General features: G+C 38.9%; 1 protein-coding gene across 1 annotated transcript; it reads left to right on the top strand.

The window, feature by feature from the left end:
* The first annotated feature begins 335 nt into the window (after positions 1 to 335).
* Positions 336 to 9,721, top strand: LOC144204875 (target of Nesh-SH3-like). The gene is made up of 19 exons (XM_077728889.1): positions 336 to 506; positions 1,509 to 1,688; positions 3,037 to 3,105; positions 3,188 to 3,320; positions 4,178 to 4,359; positions 4,643 to 4,683; positions 5,034 to 5,073; positions 5,500 to 5,559; positions 6,200 to 6,259; positions 6,683 to 6,730; positions 6,805 to 6,945; positions 7,032 to 7,121; positions 7,192 to 7,401; positions 7,890 to 7,995; positions 8,083 to 8,162; positions 8,240 to 8,269; positions 8,947 to 9,105; positions 9,180 to 9,302; positions 9,380 to 9,721. The coding sequence occupies exons 1-19, from the start codon at positions 419 to 421 to the stop codon at positions 9,493 to 9,495; spliced, it is 1,956 nt and encodes a 651-aa protein (XP_077585015.1). The 5' UTR covers positions 336 to 418; the 3' UTR covers positions 9,496 to 9,721.
* The last annotated feature ends 4,121 nt before the right edge of the window (positions 9,722 to 13,842 follow it).

The following is a 13,842-nucleotide window of genomic DNA, read 5'->3' as shown; positions in this document are numbered from 1 at the left end:
AAATTTAGAGCATTTAACCAGCCTACCCTGCATGTTTTTGGGATGTGGGATGAAACTGACCCGTAGAAATTCCACGCAAGCCCTGGGAGAACATGCAAACACTTAAAGGAACAGTAAGGACCATCCTGGGATCGAACCCTTGACCCCAGAACTGTGACACATGCCATGCAAAATGGTTTTCATTGATTTATTTCATGCTTTGGGACTTTCCTGTTTCCTCTAAGAGGTGTTTGGGGGCTTGGGGGCGTTATTCAATAGGTTTATGTTTGAGGAGTGGCCACACCCCCTTTTGCAGTTACAGTATAAGTCCTATTCTGCCTGGTTGTCTCCACTCTGAAAGCATTTAAAGGCTGGACAAGTCTTTGAGTCTTTTTCTTTGCTCCAGATCACCCCTTTGCCATTCCTTATCTTTGACTTAATGGCAGGCGCTGCTTCTCTCGTTTTCCGTCTCTTCCTCCTCGGAGGCGTGCTCCTGCACAGTTGCATCCCTGCACTGAGGATCCCAGGTAGGCCAAAAGTTTTTGTGCAGGAACATGACAGAAACATCTTATAAAAATAATGCAGATTTTATTTTTCTTCTTTTTGCTGTGGTTTTCAATGCATGGAAATATTGGCCAAGTCACAATTTCTGTCATTACACAGCAAAAAAAACATTTCGAAAAGTTCTACAATAGTAAAAAGTTGTATTGGAATCTTATTTTGACAAACCATGGCAATGCCATGTATAATTCCTAAAGTCTTAATTTTTTTCTTAATGCATGTTTCAAGGTTGAATTGGTAGTTGTAGGGTAAAGCATCTGGTTTGGTAGTCAATGCTGTCTGATATTCCGATTTGTTTAGTATGCAGTAACTGAACTGTGATCATTTTGACAAGCGCATTTCATTTTTTATGCTGAGTGGGCTTTGCTTCATGATAGGACGTGACATTGGTCCGCTTCACTGAACCTCATTCCAAGTTATGTAAGGTGATCAAAACCTGTCAAGAGTGGTGCCAAAATCAACAGGATGCCACTCTTGCACGGCCTGTTGCATCACAGAAATGTACATGAACAGGTGGCAAAAGTACACATTTGGTAGAGTTCCTTGGATAAAAATAAACAAAACTTACTCGACTTTAATACCTTTCCCCTTTATATGGCAGTCATTTGGTCATTATTGGTTGTGATCGACGGCACTAGACATTAAATCCATTTTGATATTGTGGCTTGATTGATCCAATTATGTGTATTTACACGATTGTTTAATTATTGATCTTTTAAATTACCAAAATAATCACTTGTCTTCTAAAGGGTGAACTTTCCTATTGATTCTGCCATGTTTAGTGCAAAATAAATTACAAAAAAACACAGACAATACAATTGTGATTGCTAAAACAACTGTAGTGATAATAATATGGAAGTTTGAGTACAAAAAGAAAGGATTTGTACAACCTGGTTCTCTGACTTTGAATATAAACTGGATTAGATAACAATACCTTTCTGTAATATCTTCTCACTACTTCATTGCAGGGCATCGCTACAATGTGAGAGTCAAGATCAATGCCACTGAAGACACGATTATCATGAAGTTTCTGCGCCCTAACCCCAACTTGAAGCTGGAAGGTTACATTCTGGGTTACGGCAGCAGTCCCTCTTCCAGGCAGTTCATCCCCTTGCCTGAAAATGGCGTACCCTACCAGGCTGAGATGGGTAAATAACAAGCACTCAAATTTGTTTTGCATTTCAATTAGTATATTAGTTGACACTTTATTGCAGAAACGGAAATGCTAAGGTAAAGATCAATGTTCCCTCTAAGCTGCGCATGCGCAATTGCGCACTACTCTCGTCTTCTCTGCGCAGCAGCAATCATATGGCGCGCAGTAAATAAAATCCAAACTTTTTTTCCTTTTATTTTTACCCCTTTCCCCATGATGGCGCCATTTCCGCGGCATTCAGTGGCAGTAGCTCTGTCAACTCTTGTGTTTTTCATGTTTTACAGCATGCTTTACATAAAAAATTAGATGGAACATTGACATGCACCTGCTTATGGCAGGTGTGATACTGGTGTGCCCATAGCGAGCAATGATGATTTCACTCACACTGGTATTCAGTGCGCTCAGGGAGGTTGTCTAATTAATTGTGAACAAGATATTTCAAATGAGACAATGTAGATACAAGATGAAATAAATAAAATATGAGCAAACTCTTGAGATTTAAAAATCAATCAATTAAAATTGACACATTTTACGCACCTACACTCACACCTGATTTATTTCCACAATGAAACCGAAGCTAATATGTGCACTTGACATAAATTTACGCGTTAGCTCATGTAAATACAGCTTTGTGGAAACAGCCCACAGATGTTTGCCTCGGAATCCCCCTCTGCATTTTAGCCCACATTTTCCTTTAGGAAAGAAAAGTCACATACATGACATACGAGTGTTGAATTTCATTGGCCACAAGAGCAGCAAGGAGAAAGCTGCTCTGAGCCATCCATCAATACACATAACTTCATGAGAAACATTGTAGGACTTTCTCAAGGGTATCAAGAAAACAAAAATCCTGTGGTTTTTAAATCCTGAAATTTTTGGATCATGGAAAAGTTTGCGTCGATATCTATAGAGAATTTTAATTTGATTTAACTTGAGCATCCATAGTGAAAAGACCAGAAACTAAAATACTACTTGGCAAGTTATTTAACTTTAACACAATAAAAGCTCACAATCAAAATCAATGTCGACATGTTTTTTTTCTTGCAAAGTTAAATTCCATATTTTTGGGGACTCTTAACTTGGCGATAAAGTTTATTATATTACAGTTGTGTCTTAGGAGTTTCCCTACATACAAGGTTTTTTATTTATTTAACCCTACTAATCTTTCCAGCACAAGATTATCCTAAATACATATGAACATATTTCTCATCTGCATTTTTATCTTTTCCTAACTGTTGCTTTACTCAATGTCTAGAAGGGCTGAAATGTGAAACTAGGGGTAAACTGTCTAAACGTGTTCAAAAAAGCTTCTGCGCAATATATCATTGAACTTCTCATTTTAGAAGCCGAGCCTAAGTACCTAGTGGCCGTGCAGCCTATCCTTCCCAACGACGTGACCAAACACTGCACAGGTATGTATGTGAGTGAGTGAGTGCTTTCTCTTGTTCTATCTGGTAGATGCATGTTCTTACTTCCCCTTGACTTTGTGTGCAGGAAAGGTCAACTTGGATGAGCCGCTGAATCTAGCAATTGGTGCTGTCAGCCCAACAGCAGTTCTGCTGTCCTGGGGGCAGCATTTGAAAAATCCCTATGACAGAGACATCCTTGATGATTGCCTGCAGGATGGGTGAGATTCCAATGTGGGCGTGGCCTGGATGTCAGAATATTGTGTTTTCAAAATGTAATCCTGAATGTGATTTGTAGTGGACAATTTTGTCATACGGAGTAGAAATTCAGGAAAATAGATGCAAATATACATCAAGTGCATGTACAATTTTTACCTAGGCCTGACAGGTATAATAAGTATTGAAGATAGAGTCATGATTGCACTGTGTATTTAACACTATTTAACATAGTATATGGCTGCTGTCAATAGAATTGTGTGTAAACAATAATATCAGTAAGTATGTGTAGATTGAGGAGAAAAAAGGCCATTTTGAAATTTGCATGAAAATTTTGTTTCAAACTACATCAAATGTAACTCAACGTAGAGTATAGTATACATTTGATTATTGGATATCAGTTGAAACTGTATACAATTTCAGTTGGGGAAAAAACTGCAAAATGGGAAAACCCATGATTGGGAAATCACAAATAGGCAATTAGTTTAATCCAATGTTTATGTATTATTCCAATAATTAGGCATGAGGGAAGGTGGCATCTTAAGGGTTACAGAAGCTGTCTGCTTTGACTGGTATCATGCTGAGAGATGTTCTATTAAATAGTGTACAGTGTTGTTGTTCCAATCATTTCTCACTTTGACTGCAATTGTCATATTTTCCATCATCTCCCCATTTCAAAATAGGATTTTCATTTTCTGTCAAACTACCTGGAGAACCATTTCAGTGAGAATATCCTTTTTTTAGGGCTTTAAACTTCAACTCTCCAAAAAATGTCGCCAATTTAGCCATATCAAAAATGGAAAATGGTAGAGTACACAACCATTTGACAACCTGAGGGACATCTGCTTCTTGTTTCCTTTAGTTACTACACCATTCGCTACCGGGAAAGAAATATGAAGTGGGTCTACCAGACATGCCCAACAAGAGACACAGTCATCGACAACCTCACCCCTGACACACCTTATGAGTTCGCCGTCCGCTCCAACAAGGATGACCGCGCAGGTGCTTGGAGTAAAGCCATGATACACAGTACCAACCTGGCTGGTAAGCCAATGATAATAACAGTACATATTATATATATACATATATCTATATTTTTTTTCAGCAACACGCTTATTTATTTATTAACTTATTTATTACCTCACACTCTTGCTACTGTGACAATGACATGTCCCGAATATGGGATGAATAAAGTTATCTCATTTGAAAAAAAATTTGATGGTGAACATTTCAACTGCCAAGTCTAGTCAAGCCATTTTGGATGAACAATTTTCTGACTAAAGTTTTTTATTTTTGCTTACATAGTCATTCTTCTCCGTTTTCCCAGGTAAAAAAACGCAGAAGATCCCAAAGCTCAGACATCCTCTGGTGTGTAAAGTCTTAAATGTTTTTTTGTTGTTTTTTCTGTTGTTGCGGAAGCAATTTTAGAAATAATCATTAATATATCAATATTCGCAAAATTGGGGGCCAAGGTGTTACCCGACAAGATAGAAATTTGGACTTAACTGTCTCACTAAAATGTTTTTAATTTCGTGTCTTCCTTAATAACCATTTTTGAAAGCCTGTTTGTTTGAAATGATACTGTTAGATTTTGTTGGAATCTGATGTAATTCTAATTTAATAATCAACAAAGTTTAGAATAAATGAAGATTTATTTTTCTCCTTTTGGCATCTTTTCATTGAAGTGAACTCTCCACCCTGTTTTTTTTGTCTTTCAGAACCCTTTAAGGCCCCGTTCTCTCTTCCCACCACGTCCAGGTACTGCCTTCATTATGATTATAGAATAGAGTTTCAGAACACAGCTATGAAGCCAAGATGATTGATTGGCTTTTAGGTTTGCTCATTTGTATGTTATAAAAATGTATAAACGTGTATGCTGTACTAGGTCTAAAAGTGGGCCCCTCACGTTTGTCTGGGCGCTTGGCCAAGCTACCAAGCTAATTTAGCCAGTTAAAAAAAAAAACGGTAAATGAGTTCAAAATAATGCTATACTATACTCCAGTGCTCATAAATCCAAAAGTGGCATTTTTCACATACAGTTTCCCCACAAATGTATTTTTTTTTTTACCACAAGTTCCTTAACGCTCGGATCTTGTTTATATCAGGTTACAATAACACTGACCTCTTGCTGCATGTTCTATAAAAAAAGAAACATAACTAATGTAACGTTTCTCTCATTTGCAGCATTGCACAACCGGACCCAATCTCGGCTTCCTTCACTGCTTCGCACTGCCGCTCTACCAGGCAAGTAAAATGCTTCATTTTGTAGATGGCTCTGAAACACAGCACTATTTAACGGTTGCTTGGGACACATTAGCACACTTGAAGTCCTTTTAAATGGAAAGGGAACTGTGCTGTTAACAAGCATGCCAATTTCTAATGAATAATCGTAATAATAAAATGTATGACCAAGTATATGGAGATAAAATGGGGCTCCAAAATGTGAAAAATGCTCAGATAGCTTCATTCAAACATTTTAACCATAAAAGCTCAAATGTCTGGAGCTTGCTACTTTATTATACTTGCTATTGTATTCAAAATGTTTAAAATTATGACTAATTAACTCAGCGAAATTAACTGGATGATGTTTAGTACTTACACACTGTCAGCCATAGCCAAAAATAACTGAAATAATGAAAAAAAAAATGAAGGACACATCAAGTAATTACCAAATTGTTTTCACTGTTTCCACATTTTCAGCAATCATCCTCAAATATTTATAATCCATTTCATTCCATATCTCAATTCATTAAACAGTGTTTGTTTAAAAAAAAAAAAACTGCGTCCGTGCTCTCAAGCTTACATTATTGCTCGTATAAATCAAAACTACTGAAAACTATTATATAATTATGTGAGTACTGATTTTTTTTAAATTTTCCCACAGTTAACGGACACCGGAATTTCCCTCCCATCAAGCCTGCTTTATGGACCCGAATTCATCAAGGTAAACTCTAATACATATATTATTGGTAAGTTCTTGTTAGAGCCGCTAATTAAGAGCAGCAACGGGTCACCTTTTCTAAGTGATGGCGGAAACGCACTCCCTAGGTTAATAACTCTCTTCTTTACCTCTGGCTATTAATTACCTCCAAAGTCGTGAATGAATCCTTGCCAAGATGCAAATGTTACCTGGTGGTTTTCTGGTCCTCATCCATGTTTACACTAAGCTGATTGGAAGGAATGCAAAGCTCCTCATCTTCCAGCTGTGTGCCTTGCTTTATGGGAAAAAAATAGGCTCTTTAATTAGGAGCAATTTTTGAATAATTATAGGAATGTTCTTAGCATTTCAGATGATTTCAGCATCATTTTACACACAGAATGTGCCAGTTATCCTCTTTCACTGTAACGATGTGGTGTGATGTTTCAGAATCTCTCAACAAGAAGAAAAACCTGCCGGGAAAACCAAATCAATCAGGTAAGGTGAAAAGAGAAACTGGTGCGTCTTTAAGATGGTCAACTTCCATTACTTACGTAAACATTTTCCCTTAGAAAAGAACAGCGACCCGAAACACGCAGACAAATTGGCGGTCCTCAAGCCCAAGGTCCCAGTCAGCACTGCCAAGCCGACCACTGCCAGGCCAGTCAATTACCAAGAAAAATACACGACCACCACTTCACCCATCCCCACAGGTAGCGTCACGGGAAACTCCAGCAACGCTATGCAGCCATTTGGCGGACGGATTCTATTCTGAGGCCAAATTTCTTTCTTCTTGCAGCTCCTCCACACGAATCATGGGAAGACTCAGACTTGTTTAAGTCGCAGCCGGCCTCAGATGTTGACGCCATGGGGAAAAAGCGTTATGTCGGTAAGTGTCCCCTCTTGTCAAGATTCAGGGAGAATCCAGACAGAATAACATGCCCTTCCAAAAACCGCAGCGCCTCACGTCATCTACCAAACGGGCAAGAAAGCAGACGAGCCATGTTCTATTACGTCATCCTTGAACTTTTTTCCTGGAGATGAACGCAAGGACGCTAATGTGACAGCTGCGCCCAAGTTGTCGCCCACGAACCTGACAATTTTTACTGTCGAGGGATGTCCTTCCTTCATCATACTGGACTGGGAAAAGATGAACAATGAAACCAAAGGTGGGTACAGCGGACGTTTGGTCGCCCGGACATTTGGTCGCCCGGACATTTGGTCGCCCGGACATTTGGTCGCCCGGACATTTGGTCGCCCGGACGTTTGGTCGCCCGGACATTTGGTCGCCCGGACGTTTGGTCGCCCGGACGTTTGGTCGCCCGGACATTTGGTCGCCCGGACGTTTGGTCGTCCGGACGTTTGGTCGCCCGGATGTTTGGTCGCCCGGACATTTGGTCGCCCAGACGTTTGGTCGCCCGGATGTTTGGTTGCCCAGACATTTGGTTGCCCAGACATTTGGTTGCACAGACGTTTGGTCGCCCGGACGTTTGGTCGCCCGGACGTTTGGACGCCCAGACATTTGGTCGCCCGGACGTTTGGTCGCCCGGACGTTTGGTCGATCTCTGATGAAGTTTTACAAGAGATCCCGGCAATCAATGATGGCGGTTGACCCTGTTTAGCTAACAATTAGCCGCCACTCCTATTGCGTCCTCAGAGTATGAAGTCATCTCAACCACCCGAGGACCTGATGGGGAGAAAGTGTCCATTCTGACTACTGACCAGACGCATACAGCGGTAGAAAACCTTAAACCTGAAAGCAGGTGAGCTAAAATGTCATGTTTTTCAATAGTTAGTAGAATTGAGCCGAGCAAAAGCTTTATTAAATTTGCTGTGTTTATTTCTACTAGTTATGAGTTTAAGGTGACTCCAAAGAATGACTTGGGTTCAGGCCCATCCAGTGAAGCTGTATCCTTCAACACTGAGTCAGGTATTAAACATTTGAATATTGCATAATATCTTCTTGGAAGTTGCAACAATTAATCTTGTCTCAAATTTGCTCTCCAGCGGACCCTCGAGTTAGTGAAAACGTCTCAGGTGAGGTTACAGTTTGTGCATGTCCAAGTCTTATTAAAGCGAACAAAAAACAACCACTTCTCAGAAATGTAAGCTCCTTGCGTAGCATGTTTTCTCCAGATAAAAGATGTGAGCCAATCCAGGGAAACAAGACTCTTGGGTTAAATTGCCTCGAAAATATTAAGATAATTTTTCCAAAACAGCATACATTCCTGGAATCCTTGAACTATTTGTGAAGTTTAAATCAATCAAAAGCCTTTATTATCATCATACATACCTGTGTATAACAAAATTGGTGGTGCTACTCCACAAAGTGGAATCTATCTTGCCAGGATGTGACTTTTCATATTTTTACATTACTTTCTTGTTTATTTTTCCTGGGAAAAATCTAAGATATTGCACATTATTATCCCCACAAAGTTATTGCACAGAAGGGATTGTGTGTCGCGCTACTGCAAGTTCAGAGTCCTGATGGCTGTGGGGGGGGGGGGGGGGGGGGTGGAAACCCACAATACATTAAATGAGACATGTTTATCTTTCAAAAGTCCTCAATAAAATCCTGTATTCAAATAATTGTACTTTAAAGTACAAGGCACAGGATAACATAATATAATAATAATAATAATAATTATAGGATTTCACTCTACACTCCTCGATAAGCAAGGAACAAATTTGACAAACCGTATCTCCTTTGACAGGAAAAGATGCCCTGTGGACGCAGTTCCCCTTTAAAGCAGACTCATACTCCACTTGTAACGGGAAGCAATTTGTCAAGAGAACCTGGTACCGCAAGTTTGTAGGAGTGCAGCTGTGTAATTCGCTCAGATACAAGATCTACTTGAGCGATTCTCTGCATGGTGAGTCTCCTTCATCTCCGCCAGAAACTCTTAAAGTCTCACCTTGCATGTGCACTTATCCATTGGCAACACAGGCCAGTTCTACAACATCGGAGACGAGAGCGGCTTTGGGGAGGATCACTGCCAGTTTGTCGATTCCTTCCTGGATGGAAAAACTGGACGGCAAGTGATTGCAGACCAGCTATCTTCGAGATCTGGTAAGTCCATTTCATACCAGATGTAGTTGAGTTAAAAGCTCGATGTGACAGGTTTTTATATTTTTTTTACTGCTTAGGCTTTTATCGAGCAGTTCGACAGGAGCCTGTACGATTTGGCCCAATGGGTAGACATTCTCACGTCAGTTACGTATCTTGGTATGAGTGTGGAACTCCTATCCCGGGAAAGTGGTAAACTGGGACTTTTTTATATGGCATTTTCCACTTAATTACTTTTTTTTTATGAAGCTGGCTAACATTCTACCTGGAGTGGAATTCTTTCAAAAATACTACAAACTTTTTACCTCATTAATGTGGATATGAGAATTCTTTATTTCCTTATTTGCAATTTGCACATCCTAAATGTCATTTTGTGGCTTAACACAAAATGTAATGTACTGTAAATGTTTTTGTTTTTTGTTTTTTTGCAAAAGGAGTCCAACTGAAAAAAAGGTCCAAAAATTGTTAAAATCTGCTCACTATCAAATGCGGAAAAGCAACATTTATGTAAATATCTGTATGTTCAATTATCATCTTTTTATGTTGAGAGTGATTCATTGTTTTTTGACAGATCAATGATATAGCGCCATTAATTAGTTTTAAATGTGACATTTACACTGTGTAAGTTTAAAAAGCGAAAAAAACGGTGCTTTTTCTGCATATAATTTTATCAAGGAAAATATGTGGGATGTTTTCATAATGTTATTTGTATTTACTTTGTTCATGTTAAAAATTATTTGGCGCCATCAACAGATGTATAAATAATGCTCCTTAGTTGGCATGAAAAACACGGGATATTCCTTCCTTGTATTTTTGGAGTGAAAATCAGGTTGTTTGATTTTTTTCTGAACAAATAAAGACAGTTAATACTTTAAAGTATCCCAGCAATCTAATTCATTAAACTTATAGGATCCCTTACTCAATCCACATTTATTGATAAACAATAAATAAAAAATACAACAAAGTCTCAAGCAGGTTTATGGGCCATATCTAGGTAAGAATAAAATACAAATATTATAATAATAAATAAATGTAAAATAAATACCTGGTGTCAATATATTTAGTGTGTTTAATGTTATAATTTTCTTATTAATCTTTAATTTTATATTACATATTTGAGACATGGAACTTTATATTTGGTTATTATCTGTTTACCTAATGACAAATTGGAATGAAAAGCGCCACGTGCCTGAGAAAGTTTTGTTGTTAGTCTTTCATTTCTCATTGCGAGCTTTTAATACACGCGATAAGCAAGAAGCAACACGTTATACTTGTCAAAGTGTGAAACAAATGCATGATAACATTGATAAGGTCTTAATCCTTAGAATGACATCACTATAATAACCACGGAATGCAATTCATTCACATTTCACTACATTGGCAAGGGGGGGCCTTAACGGAAAATAATACCCAACATTAACCGCAATGGGGGGGAATTCAGAAAGGGAGGTAAAGAAAACACCGGCAGGAAATTGTGTCAGAATAAAAGCATAGGCTTACATCTGTCAAGGTTACGTAATTCTGGGCCGACATCCATTTCTGACTGCAGAAAAAACATGGAAACGATCTGTTGGCATGATCAAGATTCAAGTGTGGCATTGCATTGAGTGATAGGACTAATCAAAAACATCCTATTTTGGATTTTTTTTCATTCTCCCACACTTCAGTCATCAAGTGCAAGAATAATAAATAGGGGAAAAACATCTGAAAAGTGCAGCTGTCAAATATGTGACATGATTGCAATCCAATTGAAGACAGCTCAGACATCTACAATTAGATTGGATTACCGTATTTTCACGACTATAAGGCGCACCGCATTATAAGGGGCATCCTCAATGAATGCCATTTTTTCTATATATAAGGCACACTGTATTACAAGGCGCACTGTATTATAAGGTGCATTGTATTATAAGGCACACTGTATCATAAGGCGCACTGTCTATTTTGGAGAAAATTTAAGACTTTTATGTGCGCCTTATAGTCGTGAAAATACAGTAATTGCTATTGACTTCCAGGTATGAAGCACTCACTACACAGTCACCTCTAGAGCCAGCCATTGTTGATGTTTTCGATTTTTTTTTGTATAAAATATTGCAGTGGGGGAGGAGCTATATGATGGAAGATTTTGTAAACTAAGATGGCTGATCTGCATATTTAACAGTATTGTTTCAGTTCAGGCGTTTGTGTTTTTTTTAATATCCGACAGTGGTGGTTTTTGGTTTTTGTTTTTCTGTTTTTTCTATATATAAGGCGCACTGGATTATAAGACGCACCGTCTATTTTGGAGAAAATTTAAGACTTTTAAGTGCGCCTTATAGTCGTGAAAATACAGTAGTATAAAGTTTTACTAGATTTGCTGACGACCGTTTACTACATTTTTTTTCCTTTTAATTTCTAAATCCAAAATTGCCAGCTACTTGTTTGTCTTGGGCTTTGTGCTAGTCAAGTCAAACTATGATGCAATTTGTATAAATACAAGAGTTGTTTGTGTGTGGCCCTTTTCGTCTTTGGAGTTTTCTGTATACGACCCTTCAGAGTTTAGAAAAGTTAGTTTCGTAAACAGAAACGGAACAAAAATTTTCAGCGCATCCCCAAAGCCATTGAAGACATCCGTTTCTGTTTTTTGTTGGCTTATTGAAATCCTAGGATGTCGGATTTTGGACATGTGGTGTATCTTTCTCGGCAATTGTACCTTGAGGCGGCATTGACAGGACGTTCAGCCTTGAGCTGCCAAGCTGTTTCCCATCAAAATCTAGTTATGTAATCTGCCATCTCACTTAGTGCTCGTCGAAACTTGTTGGCCACGGGCGCGCCAAGCGGCATTCCTGCAAATGATCAGGCCAATCACAGCACAGAGCCATGATCTGTTCGCGGCCTTGCAAAACAATGTTAAGATTTGCTAATTTTGAGAAACTAATGCTGTTATCTGGATTTTTAAAAAAATTTAGTTTAGATGTCATAGATTTAATTTTTGTCCCAATTAGCATGCTGCTAACATTTAATGGAAAACGCAGTTGACATGCGACATGCACACTCACCCCCATACCAAGGGGCAATTTAAATATCCAATCAGCCTACCATGCATGTTATTGGAATGTGGGAGGAAGCCAGAGTACCTGGAGAAAACCCACACAGGCCCGGGAAGAACATGCAAACTCCACACAGGAGGACCGACCTGGATTTGAACCCAGAACCCCAAAGCTGTGAGCCCGACGCACTAACCACCCAAGCCTTTGAGCCAATTGAAATTGTTATTCTTTTTAAATTCTTGAGGTTCCTGTGTTTCAAATGAATTCTAGATCTACCCTTGCATAACAATTAGCTAACAATTAGCACCAACCCATGCAGTGTTGCGAACCACGGGAGACGACGTTCAATTCATTTTATATGAAATTTTATTTATGATGGTTACTTTTCTGAAAATATTGCCATTATTACATTAATTAATACAAAAAAAGATGTATCATGCACACAGGCAAATATTCTTTAGACTCTGCCACCGTCATTTTTGGACTATGAGGCTGCACCCACTAAATTCCTCGGATTGATGCCAATAGATCCCTATAAAGTACAGAACCTGAGATTTTGAGTCCTGCCTTCTCTGCTATTTTTTTCATACATATATAAGCCGCACTGGACTATGTACAGCATATTTAAACTAACACATGCTATTTAATAGCCTGAGAAAACTCCATATATAAGACAAAGCGAACTACAAGTGTTCAAAGATGGGTTGAAAATAGGAAAATTGTATAAATCTTTTCAGTTACTGAGGGAGGACATAAATCTTCATTTGACCGACTACATTATACTGCCAAAGACAGCAGAAGGAGCAGCAAAATTGATTGAATGGAAGCATTAAATGGTGACGTTTTTACGCTTCAAAAACGTGCAATAACGTATGGATGATTTTTTTGGATTGCGAGTTCAAGGTGCTGGATTCTAGTAACAGAAACAGAGCCCTTGCTTACTTCCCACCCAATATGTTCTCAGCTTTAAACCCATTCCTGAGGAGCAGCGTAGGTTGAAGCACTCGGGGGATTATAACCAGATCTCGTGGTAGCACCTTGGTGAGGAAAATTGACTGGAAATGACCCACGCGACCATGTTGAAACGCCTCTCATGTACCCAATTTCTTTCTGTCCGTGTTATTACTTCACCCCTCAAACGGTGATGAGTGAAGTAGCAGGTCTGCAGACGCAGGGTTGTTAACGCCTCAGGTCAATGCTCCGCAGAACCGGATGACTCCAGTTCTTTTTTCTTTTTTTTTCTATGGAAACGAGAAATGGCCATTATGGTTTTGAAGCGCCAAGGCCTCACGTGTGTTATTGTTGTAATATTTATTGACCGGTTAACTGGCTGCAGCTGTGCTTTGTTATGTAACCCAAAGTCCGTTAATGTGCCACGTGACCTGCTAGAAACAGGATAACAGGTTTTTGGTCAAACTCGTTGGATTGTTCAAAAAGAATGATGTATCAATAGTAACATGGGTAAGTCGAAATGTGTATTTTCCTTGCCAAAGGTAAGTTTTCAGATAGTTCCT

This window comes from Stigmatopora nigra, chromosome 1 (assembly GCF_051989575.1).
Source record: "Stigmatopora nigra isolate UIUO_SnigA chromosome 1, RoL_Snig_1.1, whole genome shotgun sequence".
Taxonomy (NCBI): Eukaryota; Metazoa; Chordata; class Actinopteri; order Syngnathiformes; family Syngnathidae; genus Stigmatopora; species Stigmatopora nigra.
The sequence above is the reverse complement of the archived record's forward strand: the minus strand, read 5'-3'. Positions and strand labels throughout refer to the sequence as shown.